The sequence below is a fragment of the Triticum urartu genome, chromosome 6A (genome assembly GCF_056163025.1).
Source record: "Triticum urartu cultivar PI428250 chromosome 6A, HENAU_Tu73, whole genome shotgun sequence".
NCBI classification, from domain to species: domain Eukaryota; kingdom Viridiplantae; phylum Streptophyta; class Magnoliopsida; order Poales; family Poaceae; genus Triticum; species Triticum urartu.
Window position 1 is genome coordinate 22,002,710 of NC_141878.1, and position 16,055 is coordinate 22,018,764.

Sequence of the window (16,055 nt, forward strand, 5' to 3'; positions counted from 1 at the left end):
CTACATCATGTCGATCAATGATGCTGGGTGTTTGGAGTAAGTATCATGTATCAATATTTAATGTGCGGATGTATATTATTGTTCTTCTTACCATCCAAATTACAGGAAGGTATGGGTCCGGAGCTCCACACCCGATCCCATGAGTTTAACTCTTAAGAAACTTCGGTGCATACTTAACATGGAGCAGCCCATGGACAATGATTGCTTCAACACCGCCGTGCTTATGCTGGCATGTGACGAGGGAGTATTGTTCACAGACCCTCCTATACACTACATGGATCTACGATTTTGTGTAAGTTACCGTAACTCTTCATTCTAGGTGCCATTAGTATCAAAATGTTGAAACAATATGTCTTCTTTTACTTAGTCCATGCTGCTAGAGTCAACACGAGGTCAAAAGTTTTCTGAGAAGGAAACTATCCAGACATTGGCAACATTATTTGATAGCTGGCCTGGGATGGAGACCGACATCTCATCTTGCAATAAGGTAAATAAAATATTATGTCCATTGTTATCATGCTTTGTTTTTGTTTCTAATAGCTCCACTTGTAGATTTATCTTCCCTATGCATCTATCGGCCGATACATATTGTACGTCATCGACAAAGAGGCACGTCGTCTATATATTATGGATCCTATTCAATCATCACAATCGTTAGAGGATAAAAACTTGAGGCATTCACTGAAATTAAAAAACATTTCAAGGGATTTCAAAGAAGCACTCGAAATAAAGCTTCCTGGGTGGAATTCCGATATATCTAAATGGCATCGTTTATTTCCGGCCGGTGTTCCAACGAGTATAGACGGGTAATGAATTCATAACAAGATTATTTACTTTTGTTATCATTATATAATTTATATTATTAATTTCAAGTTTTCCAGGAATGTGTCTGGCTATTTTGTTTTTCATTTTATGCTCTGGTGGAACGGTAAAGAATTGGTCAAGCCGGTTTGCGTGGTGAGAAATGTGGGACATGTTTTAAGACTTTCGGCGTGAAATTTTCATACTAACTACATTTATTTATTCTGCAGGATGGGTATGAATTGAGGAAGCATTTTTTATTATACTTGCTAAATCATCGTGGGAATGAAGCTAGAGGAAACTTTCCTGATATTGTGAAAGAATTTCTTAAGCGCATCATCTAGATATTAATATTTTTGTAATAGATGTTAAGTTATAACATCACTTAGTTTGTTACATTGCAATAATGGACTTCAGTTTGTGTTACATGTTAAAAATGTGACAATGTAAAGCAACGTGTAACTCTGGTAAAATATATCAAGAGCCCGTGGCAACGCACAGGCATTCTACTAGTTATATGTAATTTCAGGCTTTGAAACTTTTATTCAAAGTGGAAATTTTCCATTCTTGTGTTTGTAAAAATTATATGTGTAACTTAGGTTTCAGGAGGTGCTTAAATACCACAAAATTTAGGTTCCATTCTTGATTAGTCTGTTGTATAGGCACGACAGCCGCACGTCTTGTACGCCTCGTCTATTGTCTGTTGGTTTTCCTAAATCTCATCTCTCGTATGTTTTTTATAGCTCGGCCGTCGGACACCAAGGTCAAGCAAATCACCGTGGATCAACGGCGGCGAGCCGAAATTGTAGCCCAAAAATTGAGGTAACTAATATTGCCACATCTCATCCCTCTTGTGCATGTTCTATCTAACCTAGTAGCCTAGTGTGACAGTGAATATTTTTTGCCCTTGTTTTCTAATTGTTTTTCTCCATGAACTTTGATTCTAGGCTATGGAACGTATGCTTCAAAGAGAAATCGGTCACCAGATCTTGATAATGATTGAGGCACATCAAGGTTACCCATTAGACGTACGCAAAGTGCGTCAAATGTCACCACAACTAGTCTCTCGAAGCCTTCTCTTCATAGTGAAATTAATCTAAATGAGTTGCTTTATGATCTGGCCGATCAAGAGAATTTCAGAGTACACAAGAAATTCTAAGAAGCAAGATGAGACTAGTTGTAGATATTTAATGAGGGGACCTTACTGGCCACTATTTAATTTTCATTATCCGTGGAGTGATATTGGAGATGCTCAACGGAGATTTAATCCAGATTGGTAAGCCGGACACTCATGCATGTGCAAGAAAATTGAGAGCTTTATTGCTTAGTGAACAATTTTACAATTCATAGACAAAAGACACTGGAGATTCTCCGGTGCATCCTGATCAGTACGATGCTCTGAGAATGACAATTTGGCTAGAAAATCTGCAACACTATTCTAGGTTCTATGTAGTTTCATGATAGACAACCCCCGCTCTTCAAAATGAATTTCAGCTTCTGGCATTCATAGAGATAAGTGTATACGCGTGTATATGAACGCTTGTGTTTGTACTGTATTAAAAAAACATGAACTACACTGGTTGGCCAAGTCTTGATCTATCATGCCCTGATCCTTCATTAGATTTTTTTAACAGATCTGAGTAATCTGTTTGAAGAATGAACCGCCCAGAAAATCTGTCTTTACCGGAGTTCATTTGTGGTGGAAGCCCCACAGGTCCACGTCCTAAATTTGGTACTAATGCTCATATGTTTTTAGATTTATTTAAGATGTTCTTAGTGTAGGAGTCATTCATGTGTATATGTGAGTATCGATCCGGTCAATGTTTTTTTCGAGAGTACGTCAATGATATAACATATTTTATAGAAGGCAAAAGATAACTATAAAAGACTATAATCTTGATGTGAACAACAAGTGTAGTTTGAACTCCACACAAACTAATCAAAGGATTAGCCACCACAACTCTTACAAACACAAGCAAAGGGACCTGCCCTAAACCAATCCCCAAGCCGCCTCTTGACAAGCACCGGTCACCTTGAAGATAAATGTCTTTAACTGAACTTTCCTTGCCAAACCACCATTGAATGCCCAAGAGAAGAAGGAAGGTAGATGGCGGGACTCGATTTGTCCCTAGAAACCATCGTCTTGGACTCACCGAAACTTGCATACATAGCGCCCATGAAGATCAACTAGAGCCAGGGACGAGCACCAGAGAACCACCACACATATACTCCAAGCCGACTCTCCACACACCATGTTCCCAACAGAGAAACGACACCAAAGACATCGCCATGACCAATCTGGCACAGACCGCCGGAGACATTACCCAAACAAGGGGGAGATGCCGACACACCTCAGCGACGCCTCCAAGAAGGGGAACGACGCCCACGGACGCCATCGCCACCATCATCGACCAAGGACGTGCCGGATTTTCATCAGTAACGTCGCATACCTCCCACCCCTCCCATCTGACTGGGGGGTCCGGTCAATGTAGAAGTGGATTTTCTGTGTGACAGAGCATGTGCTGTCAAGGGGGGCCTACGTGATCCTCTTCCTCTATTGACGTCTCCACACGCGATGCTCCCAATAGAGAATCAACACCAAAGACACCGCCATGACCAATCTGGCACAGACCGAGGCTTTCGCCCGGAGACACTACCCAAACAAGGAGAAGATGCCACGCTGTCAATGTAGAAGTGGATTTTCTGCATGACAGAGCGCGCGCTGTCAAGGGGGCCCACGTGATCCTCTCCCTCTACTGGCGTCTCCATCGCCACATCGCCAACCTCTCACCCTTCCTCCAGGTGAACCACACTAGCTCACTTCACTCCACTCCACCGAGCTGCTGCGGCTGAGCAGCTGGTCCAGTGAGCTCAACACCACACACGGGGCTGGGGATATCCAGCTCGCGCAAGCCACCACCACACCGAGGCGCGCCCGCCCGTACATATACGCCCCGGCGGCCATGCTGCCATCCTTCTCGCCGGCGGCCACCGCGGCGGCGACCCCGCCGCCGAAGCCGATCCCGGGCGGCTACGGCGCGCCCGTGCTGGGCCCGCTCAGGGACCGTCTCGACTACTTCTGGTTCCAGGGCCCCGAGGAGTTCTTCCGGCGGCGCGCCGCGCAGTACCGGAGCACGGTGTTCCGGGCCAACATCCCGCCCACGTTCCCCTTCTTCGTCGGCGTGAACCCTCGCGTGGTCGCCATCGTGGACACCGCCGCCTTCACGGCGCTGTTCGACCCGGAGCTGGTGGACAAGCGCGACTGCCTCATCGGGCCGTACAACCCCAGCGACTCCTTCACGGGCGGCACCCGCGTGGGCGTGTACCTGGACACGGAGGAGCCGGAGCACGAGCGCACCAAGGCCTTCGCCATGGACCTCCTCCGCCGCAGCTCCCGCGTGTGGGCGCCCGAGTTCCTCGAGGGCGTCGACGGCATGCTCGCCGCCATCGAGTCCGACCTGGACGCCGGCAAGGGCAAGGACGGCGGCGCCAGCTTCCTTGTCCCGCTGCAGAAGTGCATCTTCCGGTTCCTGTGCAGGTCGGTGGCCAGCGCCGACCCGGCCGCCGAGGATCTCGTCGACCGGTACGGGCTCTTCATCCTGGACGTCTGGCTGGGGCTGCAGCTGGTGCCGACGCAGAAGATCGGCGCCATCCCGCAGCCGCTGGAGGAGCTGCTCCTCCACTCCTTCCCCTTCCCCTCCATCCTCGTCAAGCCGGGGTACGACCTGCTGTACCGCTTCCTCGAGAAGCACGGCGCCGAGTCCGTGGCCGTCGGCGTCAAGGACCACGGCATGACCGACAAGGACGCCATTAACAACATCCTCTTCCTGCTCGGCTTCAACGCCTTCGGGGGCTTCTCGGTGTTCCTCCCCTTCCTCATCCTGCAGGTCGGCAAGGACGCCGCGCTCCGCGCCAGGCTCCGCGACGAGGTGCGCGCCGCGCTGGAGCGGCACGCCGGCGAGGTCGGGTTCGCGTCGGTGCGCGGGATGCCGCTGGTGCGGTCCACGGTGTACGAGGTGCTCCGGATGAACCCGCCCGTGCCGCTGCAGTTCGGGCGCGCGCGGCGGGACTTCGTGCTGCGCTCCCACGGCGGGGAGGGCTTCTCCGTCGCCGCCGGGGAGATGCTGTGCGGGTACCAGCCGCTGGCGATGCGGGACCCGGCGGTGTTCGACCGGCCGGACGAGTTCGTGGCGGACAGGTTCGTCGGGGCGGAGGGGGAGGCGCTGCTGCGGTACGTGTACTGGTCCAACGGGCCGGAGACGGGGGAGCCGGCGGCGGGGAACAAGCAGTGCGCCGCCAAGGAGGTGGTCGTGGCCACCGCCTGCATGCTCGTCGCCGAGCTCTTCCGCCGCTACGACGACTTCGAGTGCGACGGCACCGCCTTCACCAGGCTCCACAAGCGGCCGCAGCCCAGCTGAAAATCAAATCTCGTACTGCACGTGCGTCTAGGAAATTAAATTAATTAATTAAAAACCATTTTTTTCTTCACTCGCTCTGCTTCTGACCTTCTGTTGATCGATCTCAATTCTCAAGTGTCAGATGAGCTGGTACAGTAAGAAAAAACAAGTTCTCTGGCTGTGGTTTAAATTCTGTAAGAATTTAATGTTGGTAAATAAAATCGCAGAGGATATCTTGAACTGTACTATATACCAGTGGCTGCTCGACACGTACTGTGCCGGCCAAGTACGCTTGTATTTTCAGATTATCTTCTTCCAACGTACTACGTTACATTTGCATGTGCATGGATGGGAAGTGGAATGGGACGGGAGCGGCGAGAAACGCGAGCCCGTCGATCGCGTTGCTTCGTCGTCCCGTTGCGGCTGGCGACTGGCGCTGACAGTGACAACGGGCGTGTTTGGTTTCAGTTTGGAACAGTGGCTGCATTGCATACGCATCTCAACCCAGTCTGACTCTGAAAAAGCAGCTTCATATGCGACATCTGTGAGTTGTTTGGTTGCCTGCATATGGACTTTCTGTATTAGGAGATCAATTTTCGCATGTTGTTTGGTTGTCTGCATTGTCTCGGCGCATACAACTACACATTGTTTGGTTGCTCGCATGAGGTATGATTAAGAGTTAGCACTTGCACTTAGCACACGGGGCTAAGAGCTAGCAAAGGAAGGAGGAGAAGAAATGCAGTGTGCTCGGACCATGGCGACTGCGGTGGATAGTGGCCGTGGCGCCGTGTCCGACATGACGAGCATGGAGTCGTGGACGAGCGACCCCGTCGGCGAACTAGTTGCGGGCTCACATAAACACAGTAGACAGAGGAGGAGAATGCAGTGCTCGCTCCATGGTATCATCAGTGCAGTGGACGAGAGAGGAGGCCGAGATGATCGACGCCGGAAACGACTCCAGTGTAGTAGGGTGAGAGAGAGGAGGCGAAGATGAAGGAAATTTCAAATGATCGACCGTGCGCGACAATCTGACAAAATTCGTCCAGAATAGCTCCAAAAGGAAACACGAGATTAAGAACTTACGGCCGACGAAACTATGAACCGATCGCCTAATGTAGAGCTTACCTCGAATCGAAACACCGTTGTGTAGATCAGAGAGAGGAGATTAGATAGAACCTTACTGAAGGTTGAAGAAGACCTCACGTAATCACCTCGCATCTCTCCCGTCTCCACTCGTGCAAGGGCCGGCTCGCTGGCGCTCGACTAGACCTGGCTCGCGAGAAACTGCCGATTCGAACGTTTCCAGCAAGTCAGACTCTAGGCTGCTTTAAGAAGCGTACGATGCAGGCCCAACAATGAAAACAGACAATTAAACAGGCTTCGTTCTTTTCCCGCGGACCTGGTTAAGCACGATGCGGGCAACCAAACACGCCGCCTGCATCTGCATGCACACGGGGGCATGAGTTCCGACGGGGACTACTAATGGAACAGTCATTTCCTGTATAAACTATCTTGTGATGATGCTGTAATAATCTCACTCAGAGATGACAGCAAGAGCTTTTCTTTCCCCACTCGCAAAGCGACTAGGAAAAGTCTTCCTCCCTTGATCTTCACCGACGAGTCCGTGAATTCACCTCCCCTCCATCTACCGCTCCGGCGGCCAATGACGGGGCGGAGGATGTCTTGCGCCTTGTCTCCGTCGCAACGGGACGTCGAGCGAGCGAGCGATCTTGTTCGGGGACCTTTGTTAGAGCATCTCCAACAGCCGCGCTAAGCGCCGCGTGCAAAAAACCTGTTTGCCGCGCGCGCTTCGGCTGATTTAGCGTGCCCGCCTGCGCTGGCTCCAGCAGCCGCGCTATATTGCACAGCGCGCGCCGCTCCAGCAGAGCGCAAAAATACAGCGCGCGCGCGCCGCACAAACCACATATACATGTATTATGAGCAAAAATGATCAAACAAACAAAATAAATCAACAATAAATAGTTCAATTTCTTTATCATTACAACTCAAACAAATAGTTTATCGTTCAGTACAACAAATGCAATAAACACAACAAATAGTTCGTGAACAATACAATGTCGAATGCAGATATCATCATGCTCTTTGTCGTCCATGACATGCCCACCACTCTTCAATCAAATCATTCTGAAGTTCATTGTGCGTTGCGGGACGCCCAATGGCATGATAGGAGGCAATAAAACGGGCTACCCTTTCAGCCCTCCGTCGCACTCGCACGGGATATCCCAAGAGCTCATAGTGTGAGTAGTCTAAATCTTGGCCACGCTCATTCTCGATGATCATGTTGTGCATGATCACACAAGCGTGCATGATGTACCAAAGCATTTTTTGATCCCAAAATCTAGCCGGTCCTCTCACAATAGCAAATTGGGCTTGCAAAATCCCAAATGCTCTCTCCACATCTTTTCTAGCCGCCGCATGAGCATTGTGGAAGTCAAGATTTTTCTTACCTTCCGGCTTTTTCAATGGCTTCACGAAGGTTTGCCACTTTGGATAGATGCCATCCGCTAGATAATTGCCATAGTTGTACGTACGGCCATTTGCTACAAACTGCACCGGTGGCAACTCACCATTTGCAATCTTATTCATCAGTGGTGACCGGTTAACAACATTGATGTCATTCAAAGATCCAGGCAATCCAAAGAATGCATGCCAAATCCAAGTCTCCTGATCGGCCACCGCTTCAAGGATTATAGTGGAACCCTTTTTTTGGCCATGGAATGCCCATGCCATGCCTTTGGACAATTCTTCCAACTCCAATGCATGCAATCTATTGAGCCAAGCATGCCAGGAAAACCGCAAGCTTTGTTCATCGCCAATAGCCTTGCGACGTCTTCAGCATTGGGAGATCTCAAATACTCCTCGCCAAACACTTGCACAATTCCCACTGCAAAGCGCTTGACACACATGATGGCTTGGCTCTCATCCATAGCCAAGTGATCATCAACAAGATCAGCAGGTATACCGTATGCCAGCATACGCAAAGCGGCTGTCACCTTCTGAAAGGTGCTATGCCCGAGCTCTCCAGCGGCATTCCTCCTTTGCTGAAAAAAACGGTCATGGCTCGCTAGTTTCTCTGCAATGCGCCTGAACAACTCGGTACTCATCCTAAACCGGCGACGAAAATACGACTCGGGGTATATGGAATTCTCCGCAAAATAATGCCTGATCAATCTGTTGTGGGCATCGATCCTATCCCTCCAAATTTTCTGCCGACCCATAACCGAACCACCGTGCTTCGGTTTTTTTTATATGCATAGCTAGGATCATTGCAAGATCCTCCTCCTCTTCCATATCAAATTCTTCTTCGGAAGAATCATACGACGAACTCATCTACAATGTTCAATACTATACTATAAAAACTACAATTCAAAACATGCATCAAATTCATGAAGTTTGAGCAATACATACCTTGTAGGCGTTTTGTCAAACACCTTGCGGGCGCGGCGCGGCAGCGAGCGCTCGGGCGCTGTTCCTCGGACGACGGAGGCGCGCGAGCGCCGGCGGGACTAGGAGGGGATGGGGCGGAAGCGCGGGCGCGCGGGATAGGCCGGGGAAGCCTGAACGGTCGCCGGGGGGCGCGGACGGCGGCGGTGGTGCGACCGGACGGGGGGTGGAAGTGGGAGAGGAAGTGCGGGCGCGAGCGCTGGAGTGTGCCGCGCGCTGCAGCGGGCGCCCGAAATACACCGCGCGGCTAAGTGTTTTCAACCGCGCGCCCAACCCGTTATAGCGCGCGCGCCGTTTTTGCGCGCCCGCTGGAGCGACCCGCCGCGTTGCGCGCGCGCTAAAAGAGCCTAATTTGCGGCGCGGCGCTAGTTTAGCGCGGCTGTTGGAGATGCTCTTACCTTGCTTACTTACCGTATCAACAGAAGAAAATTTGAATGTGTTCCTTTGTTGAGTTGCCGCATATATATAGAGAATAGACAGAAAGAACAAAGAAAGGTAATGTGGATACTTCGATTTAGTGCCACGGGCCCCCCCCCCCCCCCCCCCCCCCCCCACACCATATACCAAACCAACGGCACTAGATTTGGCAAAGAGAGAGAGGCGGAGGCGAGAAGCACGAGCCCGCGCGGCGTCGCGGATCGCGTTGCGTTGCATGTACGTGGTCGTCTCGTTGCGACACGGCGATTTGACAGTGACAGCGTACCCGCAAGTGCACAAGGCACGTCACATGTGAGTGCAGGAGACGAGACGACGAGCTGCTGGCATGCTCCCAATCAGACCCATATCGTAGCAGCGCTGCGTGGCGCCCAGTGACAAAAATCCAACTCTGAATCCCAGGCCGCCATTTGAAGCTCAAGCAAGCACAGCAGAGCAAACCGAGAAGCTGGTCGTGAAGAACAGCCCATGAAAGGAACGGCGCTACCGGAAGAATCGCAAACACATACTCCCTCCTCCCTTCGTTCCAAATTACTCGTTGTGGTTTTAGTTCAAATTTGGAACAAAGGGAGTAGTACGTATGACAAGGAGGCCACACAGCGAAAACACACACGCACACGAATCGAGCTTTCAAACAGCTCCTGGTCTTGGTATCATATACTGTTCAAGTTGAATCCCCCAAGGCCAGGGACGAACAGACGATTCAGCGAGGGAGAGAAGAACAGAGGAAGCACGTCATGCAGCGGCAAGACCGGCGGCATTTCATCAACCTGGAAACCAAGATGCGTCATATTCACAAGGCTACGCAGCCATGAACTTTTCGACTGATAATGACCTGCAGATATAATTCAGACATGTTTTCAAGCCACAAAGAACCTTGATTATATGCACCGTTGGTCTCGCGGATACTCCTCCCCTAGAAGGAGAGCACATTCAAGGGCTCTTGAAATTGGTACCACGTGGCAACTATGCACCGACAGTGACAACACGGCGCGCTCGCGTATGTAGAGCAAAAAGGAAGAGCAGATCGGTAGTGACAGCTGAACTAAAGCAAAAAATGATGCTAGCATGCTTCTAACGGGGTTCCTGTAGAAATATCTCGTGATGTTAGTGGCGGGATGGGACCGGGTTATGCATGCAAATCGCAGGACAGAGGCCAGCAAGAATCCAAGAGGCTGGAAACTAAACACACGGCACATCGCATGTGAATGCGGGAAACTAGCCGCTATCCAAACCAAACCGCAGGACAGAGAGGCCAGCAAGAATCCAAGAGGCGCTGCAATCAGCACAGCGTAACAAGAAAACAAATCGCTGGCTTCTGATTAGATGGTAGATACACAAGAGAGAATGGCAGGAAAACATCGGAACAACGAAAACGACGAGCAAATCACGAAGCAGCACAACTTCACTGGGTATATTCGAGAGAGAGAAAACTTAACTGGGAAAAGCAAATGCAAAAAATTGCGCAAGATAAACAAAAAAAAAGACATCAGAACAAATGAAAATCAAACGCGGGCCTTCAAGTGGATCATTTGGACAATAAGAGTTTCAGCAGGGACACTTGCCCAATTATTGTTCATCTTTCCAGCCACAGACAAGTCATCCAGCACAGGCTGAAGCAGTGCCGAGACCTGGGTTTAAATGGCAAAAAGGAGTACTACTAACTAATGGACACACCAAATATGCTAGACTGGAGCAGAGGAGCACAAGTGCGCCGGCAAATGAAATTAGAAATGCACCTAACTATTACTACCTCCATCCCAAAATTCTTGTCTAACATTTGTCTAGATACGGATGTATCTAACACTAAAACATGACTAGATACATCCATATTTAGACAAATCTAAGACAAGAATTTTGGGACGGACTATGGAATCTGGAAGCAAATCGAAAACAGGATATTAACGCATCTAACAGAAATGTATCAAAGAATGCCTATCATATTACTGCACAATTTCAATCCAACACTTCACCAATCCGGAAAACTACAAAGACATAAAACAAACGAAGATATATGGAAACGAAGGTGCATCGTATTCGAAGTGCATCACTGAAAATTTCCCCACTGCTCAGGCGCACATCTCTAGCTTAGGCTTGCCAGAAGAACAGACACGAAAAGTTTGAGCAGGGATACTTGTCCCACAATTATTTTCCCAGCTACAAAGAAGTCATCCGGAGAATGCTAAAAAATAGGGCTGGAACCAGAGTTTAAATGACAGACAATGGGTAGCCCATCTACCTACTACTACCTCTGTTTACAAATATAAGACGTTTTGGCAGTTTAAATTGAACTGCCAAAACGTCTTATATTTAGGAACAGAGGGAGAACGTACTAGCATGGTTCTCTCTATATAAAAAAAATGGTCCCATCAAAATATGTAGACCGGGGCACAAGTGCACTTCAAAATTTCTCGTGAACACGACACACTTGTACGCATGCAAACATAAGGAGACAGCAGATCAGCGGTGACACCTCAACCAAAGCAAAAAAATAATAGTAGTATATGCTTCTATTGGAAATTCCTGTGGAAATATCTCGTAATGTTGTGGTGGGCCGGGATCGGAGTTATGCAAATTGCAAGGTCCAGAGAACTCCATCCACTACGAAACATCACACATGTGAATGCAGGGGACTAGATGCTATCCAACCAAACCACAGGACAGAATAATCAGCAAGAATCCAAGAGGTTTGAAGCTGATGCTGCAAATTGACAACACAGGCGGAGCAAAAAGAAAAACAAATTGCTGGATTTTTACTGGATACAAGAGAAAAATGAGAGGAGAAAGAAAAAAAAAAGACTGGAAAGGTCATGGGGCAGCACAAGTAAGCAACAGCAAAATATGGCTTGGAGAGGCAAAGAAAGATATCAAAGACCAAATTGGCATGGAGTCTTCATGCGGTTCATTCCCTACTTCGTACCAATCCGCCGCCATGGCCTCGTACTGATAGCCAAAGAAGACACGCAGCAGTTTTCCCCAAAAAAGAGGAGAAATGAACACAGCACCACAAGATGGGCATGGAAACGAGGAAGATGCATTAGCATATTCGAAGCACATCAATCAAGGATACGATACGCATCAAGCGCACAAATGATTCTTTTCAACACTGCTCGTGCGCACGGGATCTAGCTCACACTTGCAAACACAATGGACTAGAACGGTTTGAGGAGAGATAGTTTGTCCAGTTACTGTTCTCTCCAGCAAACAAGTCACCCAGAAATCAGGACAGGATGGCACGGGGTTGGCGACCTGAGTTTAAATGGCAGAAAATGAGTAGCTTTTCCACCACTTCAAATATTATGTACTACCAACTAACCAATGGTCAAAGCTAAACTGCTAGGGTGGAGCACAAGCGCGCCAGAAAAAGCGATTAGAAATGCCCCGAAATATTACTAGGAATCTGGAGGCAAAACAAGAACAGAATATTGACGCTTCTAACAGAAATGGGCCAAAGTATACATATTATCTTACTGTGTAAATTTTTATCCAACAATTCACCAATCTATCAAAATATCAAGAAACAAAATAAACCAAGATTTATGGAACAGAGATGCATCGTATTCATAGCAGTATAGCACATCACTGAGTATTTCTCCACAGCTCGGGGGCAGAGCACATATCTAGCTTAAGCTTGCAGGTACAGTACATATGAAAAAGTTTAGCAGGGGTGCTTGTCCTATAATTATTTTTGCAGCATCAAACAAGTCATCCAGCAAATGCTAAAATAGGGCTGCAACCTGAGTTTAAATGACTACGCAATGGGTAGCCCATCTACTATGTACTAGCATGGTTCTCAATGAAAAAAGCCGCGTCAAATATGATGGATTGGAGAACAAGTGCACAGCAAAATGCTAACAAAAGGAGGCAATTAAGAACCAGATATTATCGCTTCAAACAGAAATGGATCAAAGAATACATATCATCTTACTGCATAATTTTAATCTGACATTTCACCAATCCAGCAAATTATAATGGCATAAAACAAACAACCAGGTTGTTGTGAACATCACAACATCTGCTATAAACATCCACACAATTAACACGTTGAAAGAACAAAAGCATAACAGAGATGGATCAAATTCTTCCTTTAGTGACATGCCAAAACAAAACAAAATTCTGGGCTTGTCTTCAGTAGAGCCACTTATAAATGACGACGTAACAGCATGTTATAGATGTAGTTTCTCAACTAAATTCATAAGAAGTACATCTGCCTAAATTATTGAACATGTTTTCTTTTCCAAGAAAATGGCACATGATTAAATCAGGGATTTCATGAGAAAGGTAAATTTACCTATCCTTCTTGTCTTCTAGGATGAAAATCCCAATCTGACAGATGGCCCAACAAGCATTAATAAAACAAAACAAACCACTGGTTCTTCAATTCAGAAAGGAAAATAAGACCATTTCATGAACCCAGAAACCTCCCTATGCACCCATGGCAGACTTCTTGCCCCTCTTGGATGTTGATGATCCATTCTCCACCAAGATCCTAGACAAAATGTCAGCTTGCTTTGAGTATCCTCCAGCTTTTAAGCTATCCATCAAAGCATCGCAACCCTTCTGGTCTACAATGCCTCCTTTGTGCTTGATCTTGCAGAGCATGGAGTAGGCTGGCAATGTCTTCTCCTCAGTGTACAGGGCTTCCAGGACTCTGTCATAGGTTGAGAAGCTAACTTCAAAGTCCCGGTCCAACGCAAAATCAGCCAGCTTTTGTGCCTCCATCACTTTGTCCTTCTCGCAAAGGGCAGCTAGCAACTTATCCAGATCAGGCATACAGCCATTTTCCACCATCAGATTGACGCGACCAATCGCCTCCTCCACATGACCCCTCATGAAGAGAGCCTCCACGATCTTATTTGCCATATCCATGTTCTCGGTAATCCCCTTCTCAATCATACTCTTCATGACCCTGCTTGCGGTCTGAACCCGGCCATCGTTGAAAAGTGCCACCATGACAGACTGGAACAGAGCTGGCCTTGGTAAGTGACCATGTTCCATCATGCTGTCCAATGCTGTCTTTGCATCAGCTGACTCATTCTTCTTCAGGAAGCTATCAATAAGCAGTGCGTGCGAGTGGGGGTCAGTAGGGACGCCACGGCGTGTCATAATGGCAAGAATCTCCTTTGCAGCCTCTAGAGCACCTTCCTTTGCATGCCCACGGATAAGACTGTTGAATGCAGACTTGTCATCCACACCTTTCTTCATCAGCTGCCTGAAGAACGTCTCCGCCTTGTTGGTATTCCCATTGTTGCACAGATACTCAATCACTGGATTATAAGCGGGTGCTTCCAGCACTGGACTCTTTGGGCTAAGCAGTGTGCCCTTCTCTAGAAGCTCATCGAGCACCTGCACAGCACCATCACACTTACCACCTGCACACAAGCTCTCCATCAGCACACCGTACTGCCTCGGATCCACCAGGACATGCTTGAACTGCCCGCTCTTCTTATGCACCTCCAATGCCCCATCCAAATCCCCAGCCTTGCACAATGTCGACACGAGCCTCAGAAACACCGATTTGTCCTTTGGCGTGAGTCGTCGCTCCGCCATGTCCGCCACTGCCTTGCGGGCCTCCGCAGCCTTCCCCTCATCATCGCAAAGCCCCGGCATCAACGCAGCAAAAGTCTTCTCACTCAACCTCAGCCCCTTCTCCCCCATATCCGTGAACAACCCCACTGCCTCCTCAACCTTATTCGCCTCAACATATCCCTTGATCATGACATTGTATGAGATCGAGTTCCGTTCAAACCCAGCTCCGGGCATTTCATCAAACACCTTCCGTGCACTCTCCAGATCACCTTTCCGCACCCAGGCATTGAGCAGGGTGTTATAGGTGGTCAAATCCGGCGTCACCCCATGGCCCTTCATGTCCCCAAACACCCTCACGGCGGACTCCATCTTCTTGCACAGGCCGAAGCCCCAGATGAGCGTGTTGTAGGTGGCCAGGGTCGGGGCGACGCCGTCGGCGATCATGGCGTTGTAGATCCGCCTGGCCATGGCCTCGCGGCCGCGGCAGAGGATGGCCTTGAGCACGGCGTTGTAGGAGAGCGCGGTGCGGGTGATGCCGAGGTCGGGCATGAGGCGGAAGAGCTTGACGGCCTCCTGCGGGATGCCGGCCCGGCCGTAGGCGGCGACGAGGGCGGCCACGGTGGCCTCGTCGGGGGCGACGGAGAAGGACGGCATGGTCTCGAGGAGGATGCAGCGGGCGTGGTTGAGCATGCCCTTGGAGGCGAGGACCGGGAGGAGCAGCGCGAAGGTGGCCGGCTCCGGGCGGAACCCGGCGCGGCGGTACGCGAAGCGGAAGAACTGGAGCGCGAGGTCCGCGCGGTCCGCGGCCGCCGCGGCGGAGATCACGCCGTGGACGACCGGCGCCGAGAGCGTCGGGCAGAGCAGGCGCACCGAGTTCTCCATCCGGGTCGTCCACTTGCGGCGCCGGATCATGTGGAGGATCGTCTCGTGCAGCGGCTCCTCCTCCCGCGGGGCGCGGGCCGGGGCCGGATCCCCGGCCTCCGTGGCCGCCGCTGCCGCCGGGGCTTCATCCGGGGTCCCCGCGGGGGATGCGGCTGGGAGAGCTGCATCGGCGGCCGGGGCGGGGGTGTCGACGGTTGCGGTGGAGGAGCAGAAGGCGTGGCGGAGGTGGATGGGGGTGGGGGTGGGGGTGGGGGCGTGGGGGGTGCGGGAGAGGAGCGGGAGGAGGTGGCGGCGCGCCATGGCTGCGGGGAGGTTGGAGCGGCGGTGTGGGAGGGCGAGGGTTTAGAATGGGAGCCAAGTGTGGGATGGAGTGGCCGGAAATGTGTGGGCTGGGTTAGCTGGGCCGTGCAATGGGCCGAAAGCTATATATGGGCTTTTTATTATAGCTCTCCTTCCCGAAACACATACATGTTTCTCAAAAAAAAAAGTTAAGGGTTGACATGCGGTCGTCCTTGAGTGTAACATGGCAAAGTGTGTGTGGGGGCC

General features: G+C 49.8%; 1 protein-coding gene and 1 pseudogene across 3 annotated transcripts; one reads left to right on the forward strand and one right to left on the reverse strand.

The window, feature by feature from the left end:
* The first annotated feature begins 3,602 nt into the window (after positions 1–3,602).
* HPL1 (hydroperoxide lyase 1) lies at positions 3,603–5,446 on the forward strand. The gene has a single exon (XM_048678185.2). The coding sequence runs from the start codon at positions 3,765–3,767 to the stop codon at positions 5,217–5,219; it is 1,455 nt and encodes a 484-aa protein (XP_048534142.2). The 5' UTR covers positions 3,603–3,764; the 3' UTR covers positions 5,220–5,446.
* A 6,751-nt stretch (positions 5,447–12,197) lies between these two features.
* On the reverse strand, positions 12,198–15,824 carry LOC125512466 (large ribosomal subunit protein mL102 (rPPR5) pseudogene; annotated as a pseudogene). Of its 2 annotated transcripts, XR_015608455.1 has the most exons (2): positions 13,390–15,824; positions 12,198–12,347 (listed from the first exon to the last, which is right to left on the reverse strand). The product of XR_015608455.1 is annotated as a large ribosomal subunit protein mL102 (rPPR5) pseudogene, transcript variant X2 (transcript). The 2 variants fall into 2 exon arrangements; XR_015608454.1 differs by lacking the exon at positions 12,198–12,347 and having other exon boundaries at positions 13,169–15,824.
* Between the last annotated feature and the right edge of the window lie 231 nt (positions 15,825–16,055).

Bases quoted from the DNA above. Each gene is read 5' to 3' on its own strand.
- HPL1 (XM_048678185.2), top strand. From the start codon at position 3,765: ATGCTGCCATCCTTCTCGCCGGCGGCCACCGCGGCGGCGACCCCGCCG.